General features: G+C 59.2%; 1 protein-coding gene across 1 annotated transcript in view; it reads right to left on the reverse strand.

Annotated features, from left to right (window-relative positions):
* Positions 1–3,805: 3,805 nt before the first annotated feature.
* SHISA7 (shisa family member 7) overlaps positions 3,806–12,412 on the reverse strand; it is a 15,128-nt gene continuing 6,521 nt past the window's right edge. Inside the window, exons 2-6 of the mRNA XM_039244146.1 lie at positions 11,336–12,048; positions 9,967–10,121; positions 8,390–8,455; positions 7,801–7,950; positions 3,806–5,795 (exon numbers count right to left, since the gene is read on the reverse strand). Of these exons, the coding sequence (XP_039100077.1) occupies positions 5,152–5,795; positions 7,801–7,950; positions 8,390–8,455; positions 9,967–10,121; positions 11,336–12,015 (1,695 nt within the window). The 5' untranslated portion in view covers positions 12,016–12,048 and the 3' untranslated portion in view covers positions 3,806–5,151. The remainder of the gene's footprint in view (positions 5,796–7,800; positions 7,951–8,389; positions 8,456–9,966; positions 10,122–11,335; positions 12,049–12,412) is intronic.

Here is a 12,412-nt window from a genome sequence, read left to right on the forward strand (position 1 = left end):
AAAGATGCCAATGAAAAGTGATTTCTGGGGTGCCTGAGCAGGAGAGGGTCAGAGAGAGAAGGGGACAGACTCTGAAGCAGCTCCAGGCTCCGAGCTGTCAGCACAGAGCCCGACGCGGGGCTCGAACCCACGAACCGTGAGATCATGACCTGAGCCGAAGTTGGACGCTTAACCGACTGAGCCTCACAAGCGCCCCTATACACACACAATCTTAGTGGCTCCATTTTTCTGGAGAACCCTGACTAATACTGTAAAATCTAAAATTTGGGAAACAGGAGCGCCTGGGTGGCTCAGTCAATTAAGCATCCCACTTCGACTCAGGTCATGATCTTGCAGCTTGTGAGTTCGAGCCCCACATCAGGCTCTTTGCTGACAGCTCAGAGCCTGGAACCTGCTTCGGATTCTGTGTCTCTCTCTGTCTGGCCCTCCCCCACTCACACTCTGTCTCTCAAAAAATAAATAAATGTTAAAATTTGGGAAACAATTAAATGCACCAGAGAGGAAGGGATTTTCTTTTCCTGTTTAATAAAAGATTTTATTTTTAAGTTATCTCTGCCCCCAACATGGGGCTCAGACTCACAACTCCAAAATCAAGTGTCACACACTCCACTGACTGAGGCAGCCAGGCTCCCCAGGAAGGGGTTATCTTCGAGATCAGATCAGTACTGAGATGCATCGCACACATGGTCCACTCTCAGAGGATGTGCAAATGAGCCCTTCAATGCAAGATGGGAGTCAAACACTTCGGTGCCCCTAGGGGACAGGTGTCCTAAAGTTCTGAAAGCCTTGCGGACACCTCCTTTCCCCAGTGTGGCTTACAGTCAGCTCCTGTCATCATTATGCAAGTATCTTAACGCACTGGGGGAAAGAAATGCTTCCTTGTTAGCACAAAAACTGGTATTTGAATGAACTGTGCCTTGCAGCACCCCTGTTAGGGATTGAATTGTGACTCTCCCCCTCCCTACCACCAAAAGACACACTGAAGTCCTTCCAAGTCTCCAGGACTTTGGGGAATAGTATCTTTGCAGATGATCGGAATTAGAAGTCACCGAGGACGGGCGCTAGTGGAACATGACAGGTTGTGCTTAGAAAATGAGGAAGTTTGTACCCAGAGATAGAGAAGCACAGAGGGAAGGTGATGTGTGTCGATGAGTGCCAGCTGTTGCCAGCGAGCCGCCAAAAGCTCGAGGAGCGCACGGCACCGGTTCTGCTCAGCCTCAGAAGGAACCGACGAGGACACACTTGGCTCGCAGACCTCCAGCCTGCAGAGCCGGGAAGTGGCACGTTTCCATCGTGGAAGGGGCTTGGTCCAGCGGCGCCAGAGCCCCCCCCGCTTCAGCCATACAGAGCCAAAGACGTCAGGCAGAAGGAGGTGCAAACACATGCTTCAGTGCACAGAGGGGAGAGGCTTTCTTTGGAAGAAACCAAGGACTTTTAAAGGTGCCATCCAGCCCCTCCCACGCCTGACTCCTTGCTTGGTGACAGACTCAGGGGCAGCCCTGACCACCTGTGTGGACTCTTAGATGCCCACCCCCACCTCGGCCATGCAGGGACCTCCCCAGTGACACAAACGCAGAGGTGGAAACCCATTTCTTCTAGACAGTAAACCTTGAGACTGGGGCTCAGGAAACATCTGTTTATTCCAAAAAATACCAAGTTGCCACTCCACCGCTGTCCTCACCAAGGAACTTGGGGGGATGGGGTCTGGCGTAGAGCATAGGAGGGGCAGGGATAAAGAAGCTGTGGACAGTCTTCTGGTCCAGAACTGTTTGCCTTCTCTCTGCACCCCTACCACTCCCCCCCAGAAGTGGGGGGAAATGTGTGAGTGTGCGCGCATGCGCGTTTATTGGGGGCGGAAGACTCAGATGGCGAGGTCCCGGCTCTGGAAGCATCGAGAGGGATCGGGCAGGACAAGCCTGCTTTCTCACCCCCTTGAGACCTCTCCCCACTATGGCTTATTTGAGATAAGAGGTCAAGGCCCCAAGGTCAGGCAGCCTGCGGCGGAGTGAGTGGGGGAAGGGGGAACGAGATTCCTGGAACCCAGGCCAGGAGAGAACAAGTTGAGGTGTGTGTGGGGGGGTGGGCGTGTACAAAAGCTGAAAGACCCCAAACCCCTGGAGAAAGCTGAGTGCTCGGTGGGGATGGCGAGCAGAGGATCTGCAGGGGGCAGGCGCTTAAGCTGCCCCCTTTCTTGGGAAGTCACAGTCTGCCTGAGTGGCGCTGGGCGTGGGGAGGCTAGGAAGGATTGGAGGATCCCAGAGGAGCAGCCATAAGCATGGAGTGGAAAAACTGGCATGGGACCCAGGTAGATCGGGAGGCTCCCCAGTTCCCCTGTGTGGTGAGAGCTGAGGGCCAGTCCTCTGCCCCGGGCTCCTGACAGGAAGCTATGAGCTGAGGTGCCAATATATGGGGGGAGACGGAAGAGGGAGAGGGACGGCCCAGAGGAAGGAGAGGAGGCCCCCTCGCCTTGCCTTGGGGGCTGGGGAGGGGGTATGTAGCCCTTTAAGAGTGGGGGATGGCCGCCCCCCCGCAACATGGCTATATACAAAGGGAATTGGGGCAGATTGTGCACTGGGTGTTGAGGAATCCCCAAACCCCTGGAGGCTCCCTGGTGTGTGTGTGGGGGAGAGAACGCTGCTTCTCCGCCATCTTGAGATGGTCCAGAGCACCACCCGCACCATGGCGCTGGCAGTGGCTTTGGCCCTTCAGATGGGCCTGCTCCACTCCCAGGCCAGCAGGAGACACAACTGGAGGCCCCAGGGGCCCAGCAGCTGCCCAGTCAGCCCATGGCTCTCTGAGGAGTCCGGCCCAAGCCAATGGAGTGCTCTTTTGGGTGGAGGTCCAGGTAACAGGGGCAGCGATGTCACCTGAGAGCCCCTCCACCCCCGATGATAAAAGGTGTCTGTGTTGACCCTGTCACCGATCAGATGGCTGGGTGAAGGGCTGTGAGTTATCAGGAGGGGCCTGGGTGCCCTCACCAGGGGGGTAATGGAGTCTGGCCAAGACCAGGTCTGTGGTGGGGTTGATGCAGGCATCTGCTCAAGTCAGAGGGGAGGCAGTGACATCATTAAGAAGGGGCAGAGTAAGGTTGATGTCACCAGAGGGGTCCCCACCTTATTCCATTTTTGAAGGAATGTGAAAATGGTGTGTTATTGTGCTGGTTCCCCTTAAGGGAACGATGAAAGGTGCCGCGGGACCCCGGAAAACAACTGGAATGAACACAGCTGCTGTAGTGCTCGGCCCTCGAGATGATAGATGATACGTGGTTGAAGTGGATCCTAGTGAATGACGACATACTTGGGTGTCATGGACCCTAGGAGATGATGACGCTATGGGTGTGGTGGATCCTGGGAGGTGAGGACCCCATGGTTGGAGTGGATCCTGGGAGGTGAGGACTCCATTAGCTCTCATGGGCCCTAGGAAGTGATGATACCGCAATTTTCGGGGACTATGGGAAATGGTGGCATCATGAGTGCTAGTGGATCCTGGTAGAGGAAGTTACCATCAGCCATCGAGGGTTCTGGGAGGTAATGACATAATATGTCATGATGGGTCCTAGGAGATGATGATACAATGGCTGTGGTAGATCCTGGGAGATGAAGAGCCCACGGGTCATAGGGAAGCCTGGGAAGTGAGGTCATCATCAGGCACGGCTAGCATTTGACCCCAGGTACAATGCCGTCAAGAGAGGTGGAAGTCTATGGCGCTGATGGTGTCATCAGCAAAATCAGCAGTAGGCGCACCCCAACCAACCCCACCCCACCTCACCCCCAACAGAAATCCAGGAGTTTGCTGACAGACGCAATGGTGTCTCTAGTTATGGCAGAAAGAAGTGGTGCCACGTTGGGGCCACTGTGAGTCCCGGGACTCTGGGAGCCTGGTGGGCCAGAGTGGCCTCCGTGGGAGTCTTGTCCTCGAGGAGTCACACAGGAGGTGACATCACTGTACAGGGCAGGGTCTGATTCCCAGCCACCCATTAGAGGGAGGGTCTGGTGGAGGTCCTGCAGGGCGTGTCCTTGGTGTCAGGGAGGGAGTGACCAAGTGAAGTCGTGGACAAGGCAGAAAATCTGGTGACACCATCACAAGTGATGGCCCCCAGAGCAGGCAGTGTCTGTGGCAATGCCATCACAACACTGGGACAGGACCTCAGTGGGGACCCCCTGCCAACAGCCTACAGTCAGACCGTCACCTCCGGATGGGATTGTCCCCGCAGCGACGACATCCCTCAGACGTGCCAGCTCAGGGCACCCTGTCCAGTGCCCGGGCTTGTCATGGACTCCGGGCGCGCCCTGCCTCCTCGTGGTGGGGCGGGCGTGCAGGCGTCTTACAGCGCCCCTCCGCGCAGGCGAGGCCCTGCTGACACCACAGAAGGGGCCGCACCCTGGCGGGACCCCGAAACAGGCCGTCATCCCAGGCAATGGCACCACGGGAAGAGGCATGGTCCTGGTGACAGTGTCGGGGACAGGCCCTACGGGTAGTGAGGACACCGTTGGCAGGCATTTCCCCTGCAATGTGTCCCAGGAAGATGGCTTTGTCTGCAGTGACAGCGTCATAGACAGAGACATCTCCTGTGAGGCAAGTATTTTCCTGGTGATGATCATGTCAAAAGAGGCCTTTTGGTGCCAGAGAGGACGTCACAAGGGTGTGACCTGTCTCTGCAATGACATTCACAGGACGGAGTCTGTCTCTGGGGTGATATCATAGGACAAGGCATTGCCTCCACTGTGACACCACAGGAAAACAGGCTGTGATGACCTCACGGCCGTCGACTGGCCGCTGGTGTGGCCTCAGGGGCGAGCCTGGCCCTCTGTGATGGATTAGTTGGGGGGGGGGGGGTTGTCCCTGTGATGACATCACAGAACACAGACATTTTCACTAGTGATGACCTCAGGGCAGGGCTCTTCCTCTGTGATAACGTCATGGGAGAGAGGCCGTGCCTCGAAGGGTGACATAGGAGGGGGGAACTTATCTACCGCGACGTCCCAGAAGGTTTTGTCTCCGGGGACGCTTTCATCCAAAGCAGTGTCCTCGGAGGCAGCCTCCTGGCCACAGGCCGATCCTGAGTCCCAGGCCCCTGGAGTGTGCTGAGGGATCCAGGCTGGGACGGGGGCCCCCCCGCGACGCCGCAGCCCCCAAGCCCCCGGCCTGGCCTCAGACAGTCACCTCGTTCTTGCTGGCGGTGCGCAGGTGCTGGGGCAGGTGGTGGCCGGGGATGAACTGCAGCTGCTCCAGCGTGCCCTGGCGCTGGAAGGGTGGCCTGCGCGCCAGCGTGCCCCCTCCCCCGCCGGCGTCCGACATCCAGGCCGGCTGCGGCGAGCCGTGCAGCCCGTGGTGGTGGTGCGCGTGCAGGCCGGCCGGCGGGGGCAGCCCGTGCAGCGGCGTGGGGGGCCCGCCGGGGCCCAGCAGCAAGTTGGAATGGGACGCGGCCAGGCCCGCGCGGGCGGCGGGCTCGGGGGGCAGCGCGGGGCTGCGCGGCGGCGACAGCAGGTGCTCCCGGCTCTGGCGCAGGGCCTCGGGCGACGACAGCAGCAGGTGCTCCTGCGAGACCAGGCGCGCGCGCGGCAGGGTGAACTCGTAGCGCGCGCGGCCCGCGTCGCCCAGCAGGTGCTCCTGCGACATGACGCGCCGCGGGTTGGGCGCGGGCGCCAGGCCCAGCTCCTCCGGGCCGCCCCAGGCATCCATGCGGTAGCCGCCGCCCGTGCCAGGTCGCCGAAGGGCGTGCAGGGGCAGGGTCCCGCGGGGCACCTCCGCCAGGTGCCGGCGCTTCAGGTAGGCCTCGTCCAGATCCTTCTCGGCTGGGGGAAAAAGGGAAGAGGCCACACAGGTAAGTCCCCAGCCGGCCCAGGCCCTCCCCACCCCCTGGCTTCGTGCATCCCACGCCCACGAGGACCCCAGGGATCACCAGAATGCCCTGGGCGTTATTAGCCTGGGCACCGGTAGGTAGTCCCAGATTTTAATCGGCCAAAACCGTCAGGCCAGCTATATGGCCAGAATGCAGATTCCTCGGCCCCACACAGATGGTGGACGTGGGGAGATTTCCCCACCCCCTAAACTTGGAGATGTGACTTATTCATGGGTTATGAAGTCAGTTTTGTGGACCATGAACGGCATTTGAAAATGAAATACAATAGAAAAATTTCAGAAGACATCCACACAGGGACGCCTGGCTGGCTCAGTCAGTATAACATCCGACTCTCCATCTCAGGGCTCTGCGTGGGAGCTGCACACTGGGTGTAGAGATTGCTTAAAAATAATAAATAAATAAATACATACATACTTTAAAAAGCTATTTTATTTTATTTAAAAAATTTTTAAATGTCTTATTTATTTCTGAGAGAGAGAGAGATAGCATGAGCAGGGGAAGGTCAGAGGGAGAGGGAGACACAGAATCTGAAACAGGCTCCAGGCTCTGAGGTGTCAGCACAGAGCCTGACACGGGGCTCGAACCCACAAACCATGAGATCACGACCTGAGCTAAAGTCAGAGGCTTAACTGACTGAGCCACCCAGGCGCCCCTAAAAAGCTATTTTTTAAAAAAGCATTGGTATACTAGGGGAATCATGAGTACCAATTCCTAAAATTTTTATTTCAGTCATGCTTGTGTTATTGAAATGTTAATGGATGCAGTGACAACACCCGGAGTTTGTTTTCAAATAATCCGCTAAAACCCGGGGTGAAGGGGTCTTGATTAACAAAACATTGCTCGTTGTTACTTTGGGTGCTGGGAACATGGGGCTTCATTTTACAATCTCCTCTAATGCTGGGTATGTTTGAAAATGTTCATAATAACAAGTTTCAAAGCTTCCCTGTAATTAAAAAATATACATATCATATGTGTCTTAGGGTCATAATATAAAAAGCATTTCTTAATGTGGCTCTCAGTCTAAGTCTTTTTTAAAAATGTCGATTTATTTTTGAGGGGTTAGGGGAGGGGAAGAGAGAGAGGGAGACAGAGGATCCAAAAGCCAGACTCAGGACTTGAACTCATGAATCGTGAGATCATGACCTGAGCCGAAGTCAGACACTCAACCCACTGAGGCACTGAGGCACCCCTGGCTCTCAGTCCAAAATGATTGAAGGCTTGGGGTGCCTGGGTGGCTCAGTCAGTTAAGCGTCTGACTCAGTCTCGACCAGCATCGTGATCTCATGGTTCGTGGGTTCGAGCCCCGCATTGGGTTCTGCACCAACAGTGTGGAGCCTGCTTGGGATTCTCTCTTTCCCTCTCTCTGCCCCTCCCCCCCAAAAAATAAATACATAAAATTAAAAAATAATAAAATGTTTGAAGGCTCTTGCCGCTGAGCCAGAAATGTCCAGAATCACAATGATTGGTTCAGGGATGAGCATGTGACCCAATTTGGGCCAGTGGGATCTAGATCTGGGAATGCTGGAATTATCGGGAAAGACCCTTTTCTGCTGGTAGAATGGCATCTTGAAATTTCTCAGGTCAATCTTTGTACCACTAAGGAAGAATCTGTCTGAAAATAAAGAAGAGATATAGAATCCTGGAAACAGCTTTTGGACTCCTGGGTCCAGCCATAACTGAAGGTCATGATTCATAGACTTTCCAGGATCAAGCTAATGTGGTTAGTTGACCCCCACTTTTCTTTTTCTGGCTTAAGTTGTATTTCTGTTCATTGTAAATACAAGCCCTGACGAATACAACAGGCCTTATGGCGGCCTGGATATGCATTTTCAAAAAGCACCTTCAGAGGCCCGTTGAGCCACTGCCCACACTCCTGAACCCAGGCCCTGGCCCTGACCCCACCCCATCACCCTCGCCCTCCCCTTCCTGGGACTCACCCAGTCTCTTGAGGGAGGAGTATCGGTTGAGTTCGGATTTCACAGCGGCCTCATAGGACGGGGGCAGGTGCGAGAGGTTGTGGAAAGACCGAGAGCAGGACAGCGTGGAGTAGTGCAAGGAGGGGCTGGGTGGGGGAGCGGCACGCCAGTCTGGGGCAGAGGGGCGCGCGGGGGTCAGTTGAGCCCCTCCTCCCTCAGACCCAGCACTTCCAGCCCCCAGCCCCTTAGGGAATGGAAACCAGGGACCCCCGCAGGGTCCATCTACCCGCTCCCCCACCTCAGGGACAGGCTCAGTGCTGGGGAGGCAGGTCACGTCGCAGGAAGAGAGGTGAGTGGCGCGTGCTCAGCACCTGCTGCGGGCCTGGCCGCGGGCTGGAGGGGCCGTCCCCTCCACACAGTTCCCCACAGACCCGGGTGGGAGAGAGAGGAGCCGGGGACACGGAGGCTGGCTTGGCCACCTGGCTGGGCGGGAGGTCCGCGCTCCCAGGGTCTCACGCCTCCTCTACCCTGGGCACCCAGCTCAGGCTCGGTACGTGGCAGGGAAGGGAAGGAGCCTTTGTGCTTCCCGCAGCCCAGCCCCCGTCCGTACCCATCGTGGCGGCATGGTGCTTGGGGCTGTTGACGTTGAGGTGCAGGTAGTTGTGGTGCAGGTTATCTGCGGGGACCGAGAAGGGACGTGGTGTCACTGCCGTCACCCACTCCCAGCTGGCACTGCTGGCCTGCTCTCAAGGGAGGACTTCACTCCTGCCCACTCGGTCCCCAGCTCCATCCCTCCTACCTCCCGAGTGTCTGCTCTGACCTTCCTCTCCCTTCTGGATCATCAGGTCAGCTTTCTGGCCATTTGGGCAGCCCGTCTTCCAGACCAGCCCCGCCCGGTGGTACTCCTGACACCCAAGCCTGCCCCTGCCCCTACGCTGCTGGAGCTCTTCCCACGCCTGCCTGTCACCCACAGGACAAAATCTAAGCTGGGAACGGTGTTTGTGGCTTACTTGGCCCTAGCTGATGCCTTGCCTGAGGGAGCCTAGCTCCGTCCTGCCACAGGGCCGTTGTACGTGCTATTGTGCTGTTCTCTCTGCCTTGAATTCCTTCCTCCCCTTCTTTGCCTGAAGAACTCCTACTCCTCCCACAAGACCCACCTCAGATATCTCTTCCTTATGTAACTATGCAAACCCATCTCTTCCCCTACGTTCCTGGCCCCAGCTCAGGCCTTGACCTGCTCAGCCTCCTCCTGCGCCTTCTTCCTCTCATCTCTCCCCTTCCACAGGAGTTCCAGAAAAATCCTTCCCCTCACTTCTGACTTCGTTGCTCCTCTGTTCTAAAGTCCTCCATGGCTCCCATTGCCACCAGGACAAAGGCAGAGCTGCTCAGCTCAGCCTGGTGCTCAGGTCCTTCCTGGGGTGCGTGCCCTCCCTCTCCCTGACCCAACGAACTATGCTGCGGAGGCCCAGACCTCGCCTGCCCGAGTAAGCCCCGGCCCCTCCAGGCCACTGCTCAATCCTGCTGCCTGGGGGCAGTCTCCCTCCTCTTCCTCAAACCAGACGAGACTCTTTTTAACCTATTACAGCTCCCAGGACTTCTCCACTGATACACTGTCTCTTAAAATATGAGAATAGCACAATTAACTGCTCATATTTATATGGACCTTTTTCCTGTGCGACGCATTGCTCTAAGCCTTCCGCCGTTACTTCATTTGAGCTTTGGGTAACCCTATGCGGGAGTGCCACTAGGCAACTTGTTTTATGGATGGGGAAACTGAGGCCCGGAAAGGTGACATCGTGTACCCCAGGTAGCCATTGGCAAAGCCAGGGTTCAAACCCAGGCAGTTCGGTTCGGGGCATTCTAATTCAATTGTTCAGGCTTTCTTGTGTGTTTGGCTGTTGGGAGCTCTGACACTGGCTTTCTCAAGGGCAGGGGCCGAGAATGTCTACGTTGAAATCACCGTGCCGACCATGACCATGGCGGCCACCCAGGAGGAGGTTCGCGGGAGGGCCAGGAGGGGGCCTGACTCACGGTGGGGTCCCTCCAGCATTGCCGCTTGAGCTGGTCTGCTTCAGAGAAGGAAGAGGCCGGAGGGGGGGCGGGGGCGGGGCCTGGGCCACGGGGGGGCGGGGCTATGGGGCGGGGCTAGGGGCTGATGGGCGTGGTCAGAGCGCAGGTCTCACTCACCGAGATTGGAGGGCTTCACGGTGTTGTAGAGGGTCTTGGGCGTCCTCGGGGGCATGCTGTCGGGCCCCCCGACCCCCGGGGTCAAGGAGCTGCTTCGTGCTCTGTCCGGGCGGGTCCCAGGCCCAGCCTGATGCCTCAGAATGTCCACCAGAGCCCTAGAGGTGGCAGAGAGCCGGTCAGCGGCCTGGGGACGCGGGTGGGGGCAGGGAGAGGAGTCTTTTCCCTCCCTGCTCTCCCCTTTGGGGGGTCGGCCCGCTCGGCGGGGCGCCTCGCCTTTGGCCACGCCCATCACTAGTATCCCTCTGAGCACCGCCTTCCCCAAGGTTCTTCCGACCACATTTCTTGCTTGAAGCGCCCCCTCCCCATTCATTGGGACCCACCCCCTTCCGTGGTCCTTTGCACAGCGTCCTCCCTGGGCCCCGCCCCCCCGAACCTGGGACCTCACTCCCGCTACTTTCACAGCCTTCCCGGGGCAGTAAAGTGTGCCCCTTTCGTCCAGTTACGCGGACCGGAAACCTGAGAATCACCCCTGACTCCTGTTTTTCTTTCTTTTCGAGCCCGTCAGCCATCCTGGCTGAACCTCCAACATAAATCCGCAGCGCAGCTCTTCTCTCCACCTGTGCGGCCCCCAGTGCCTCCTTTCACCTGGCTCATTGCTAGTGTCCTCAGCGGTCCCCCGCTTCCAGCCTGGTCCCCTGACAGCACGCAGCCCAGAGACTCCCCTGAAACCACCGAACGGCTTCGTGCCCGAGCTCCGCTCTCTCCTCTCATTCTCAGAAGAAACCTGCCCTCCGCCAAGGGCTCTGCAGCCTCTGAGGCCCCCTCGCTGCCCGCAAGTTCTCCTATCAGGACATTTGTACGTGCTGTTCCCTCTGCCTGGAATACCCTTCCCACAGACACCTGTTGGCCTTGCGGATTCTCCCCACCACTGACATTTAATGATAATGGCAGCCAACATTTATGGAGGGTTCACCCTGTGCCCAGACTCGACGTGAATCAATTCCGTTAATCCTCATTACAGGGGGACCTGGGATTGGAAGCCAGGTTTACCCGGCAGGGCAGGGACCTCGTTTTGTTCACTGCTGTGTGCCCAGCTCCTGACCCACAGGCGGTGCTCAAACAATAGTTTGTTGGATGAATGACCGCCCGAGCCTGGCCCGTCACCCAGCAGCCAGGCCAGGTCTGCCGCCCCTATTCTTAAGGACCCGTGCGTCTCCCTAGGCATCCGCTCCTGCGCTCGCAGAGGCTGCCTCCTGCGTCTCCGAGCCAGCTCGGGTCCCTGTGCCCTGCCCTCGCCAGGTGGCTCCACCCCTGACGGCCCAGGTCCCGCCCCCAGGAGCCCGGCCCTAGGGCCCCAGCGCTCACGCACCTGGGCACGTTGATCTCCCGGTGCGCCCTGGGCGCACGGGACGCCTTGCTGAAGGCCACTTTGGCGCCGACGCCCACGGCCAGGGCGAAGCTGATGACCCCGCACACCACGTAGGCCGTGCTGCCCCCGGGGCCCTCACCCCCGCGTGCCCCTGCGCCCCCCGCCCGGCCCCCTTCCAGCCACCCGGCCTGGCCGGGCCCGGGCCCCCCGCCCGCACCCCCGGCACCCCCGACGCCCCCGGCCAGCGGCGGCGGCGTGGTGGCCCAGCGCGGCGTGTCGTAGTTGGAGCAGGACGCCTGTGCCAGGCGCATGTGGCGGTGCTCGCAGCAGAAGCGGTAGTGGCAGGTGCCGCAGCAGAAGCGGTAGGAGCCGGTGCTGCAGTTGAAGGTGGCGTCGTACTGGCCCATGACGTCGTAGTAGCCGTGGCAGAGCTCGGCCGGAGGGGGCGCCCGCGCCGCCGCGCCGGGGCCGCTCGCGGAGCCGGTCCTGGAGCCGTTGGCGCCCGGGCCCGCGGCGCCCCCGCCGCCCGTCAGCGCCCCGGTCAGGCGCCGCAGGTGCGCCAGCAGCGCGGGCAGCGGGCCCGGGGGCTCGGCGCCTGTGCCGTTGGACGGGCGCGCCCCGGCCTGGCGGGCGGTCGAGGCCAGGAGCAGGAGGGTCCCGAGGAGCAGGAGGGGCGGCATGGGGCGCGCAGGAGGCCGGACGGCGCTGCTAGGCTGCGGGGAGAACCGAGGGGGCATCGGGGGGCGAGAGAGAGGCCGGAGGTGCAGAAGTGGGATGGGCACCGGACGCGACGAGGAAGACGGGAGAATGGCGAGGATCAGGCATGCATGGAGGAGGTGCACGCGCGCCAAGTTAGCAGCCCCCAAGGGCAGTGGACGGGTCGGGGGGGCGGGACGGAAATGTGCCCCAGACGCGCCGCAAGACCGCAGGGTAATGGGCAGCCGGCGGGAGGGTCAAAGCAAGCGATGACGGGGGAGGAGGGATCGGGAAGGTCCGCGGAGACAGGAGCCGGGCGCGCGGAAGTCGAGGGTGGAAAGGCCGGGGGAGAGATGCGGCGCGGGGGGGGGGGGGGGGGGG

Source organism: Hyaena hyaena, unplaced genomic scaffold, assembly GCF_003009895.1.
Source record: "Hyaena hyaena isolate Hyena2069 unplaced genomic scaffold, ASM300989v1 scaffold_235, whole genome shotgun sequence".
In the NCBI taxonomy this organism is placed as follows: domain Eukaryota; kingdom Metazoa; phylum Chordata; class Mammalia; order Carnivora; family Hyaenidae; genus Hyaena; species Hyaena hyaena.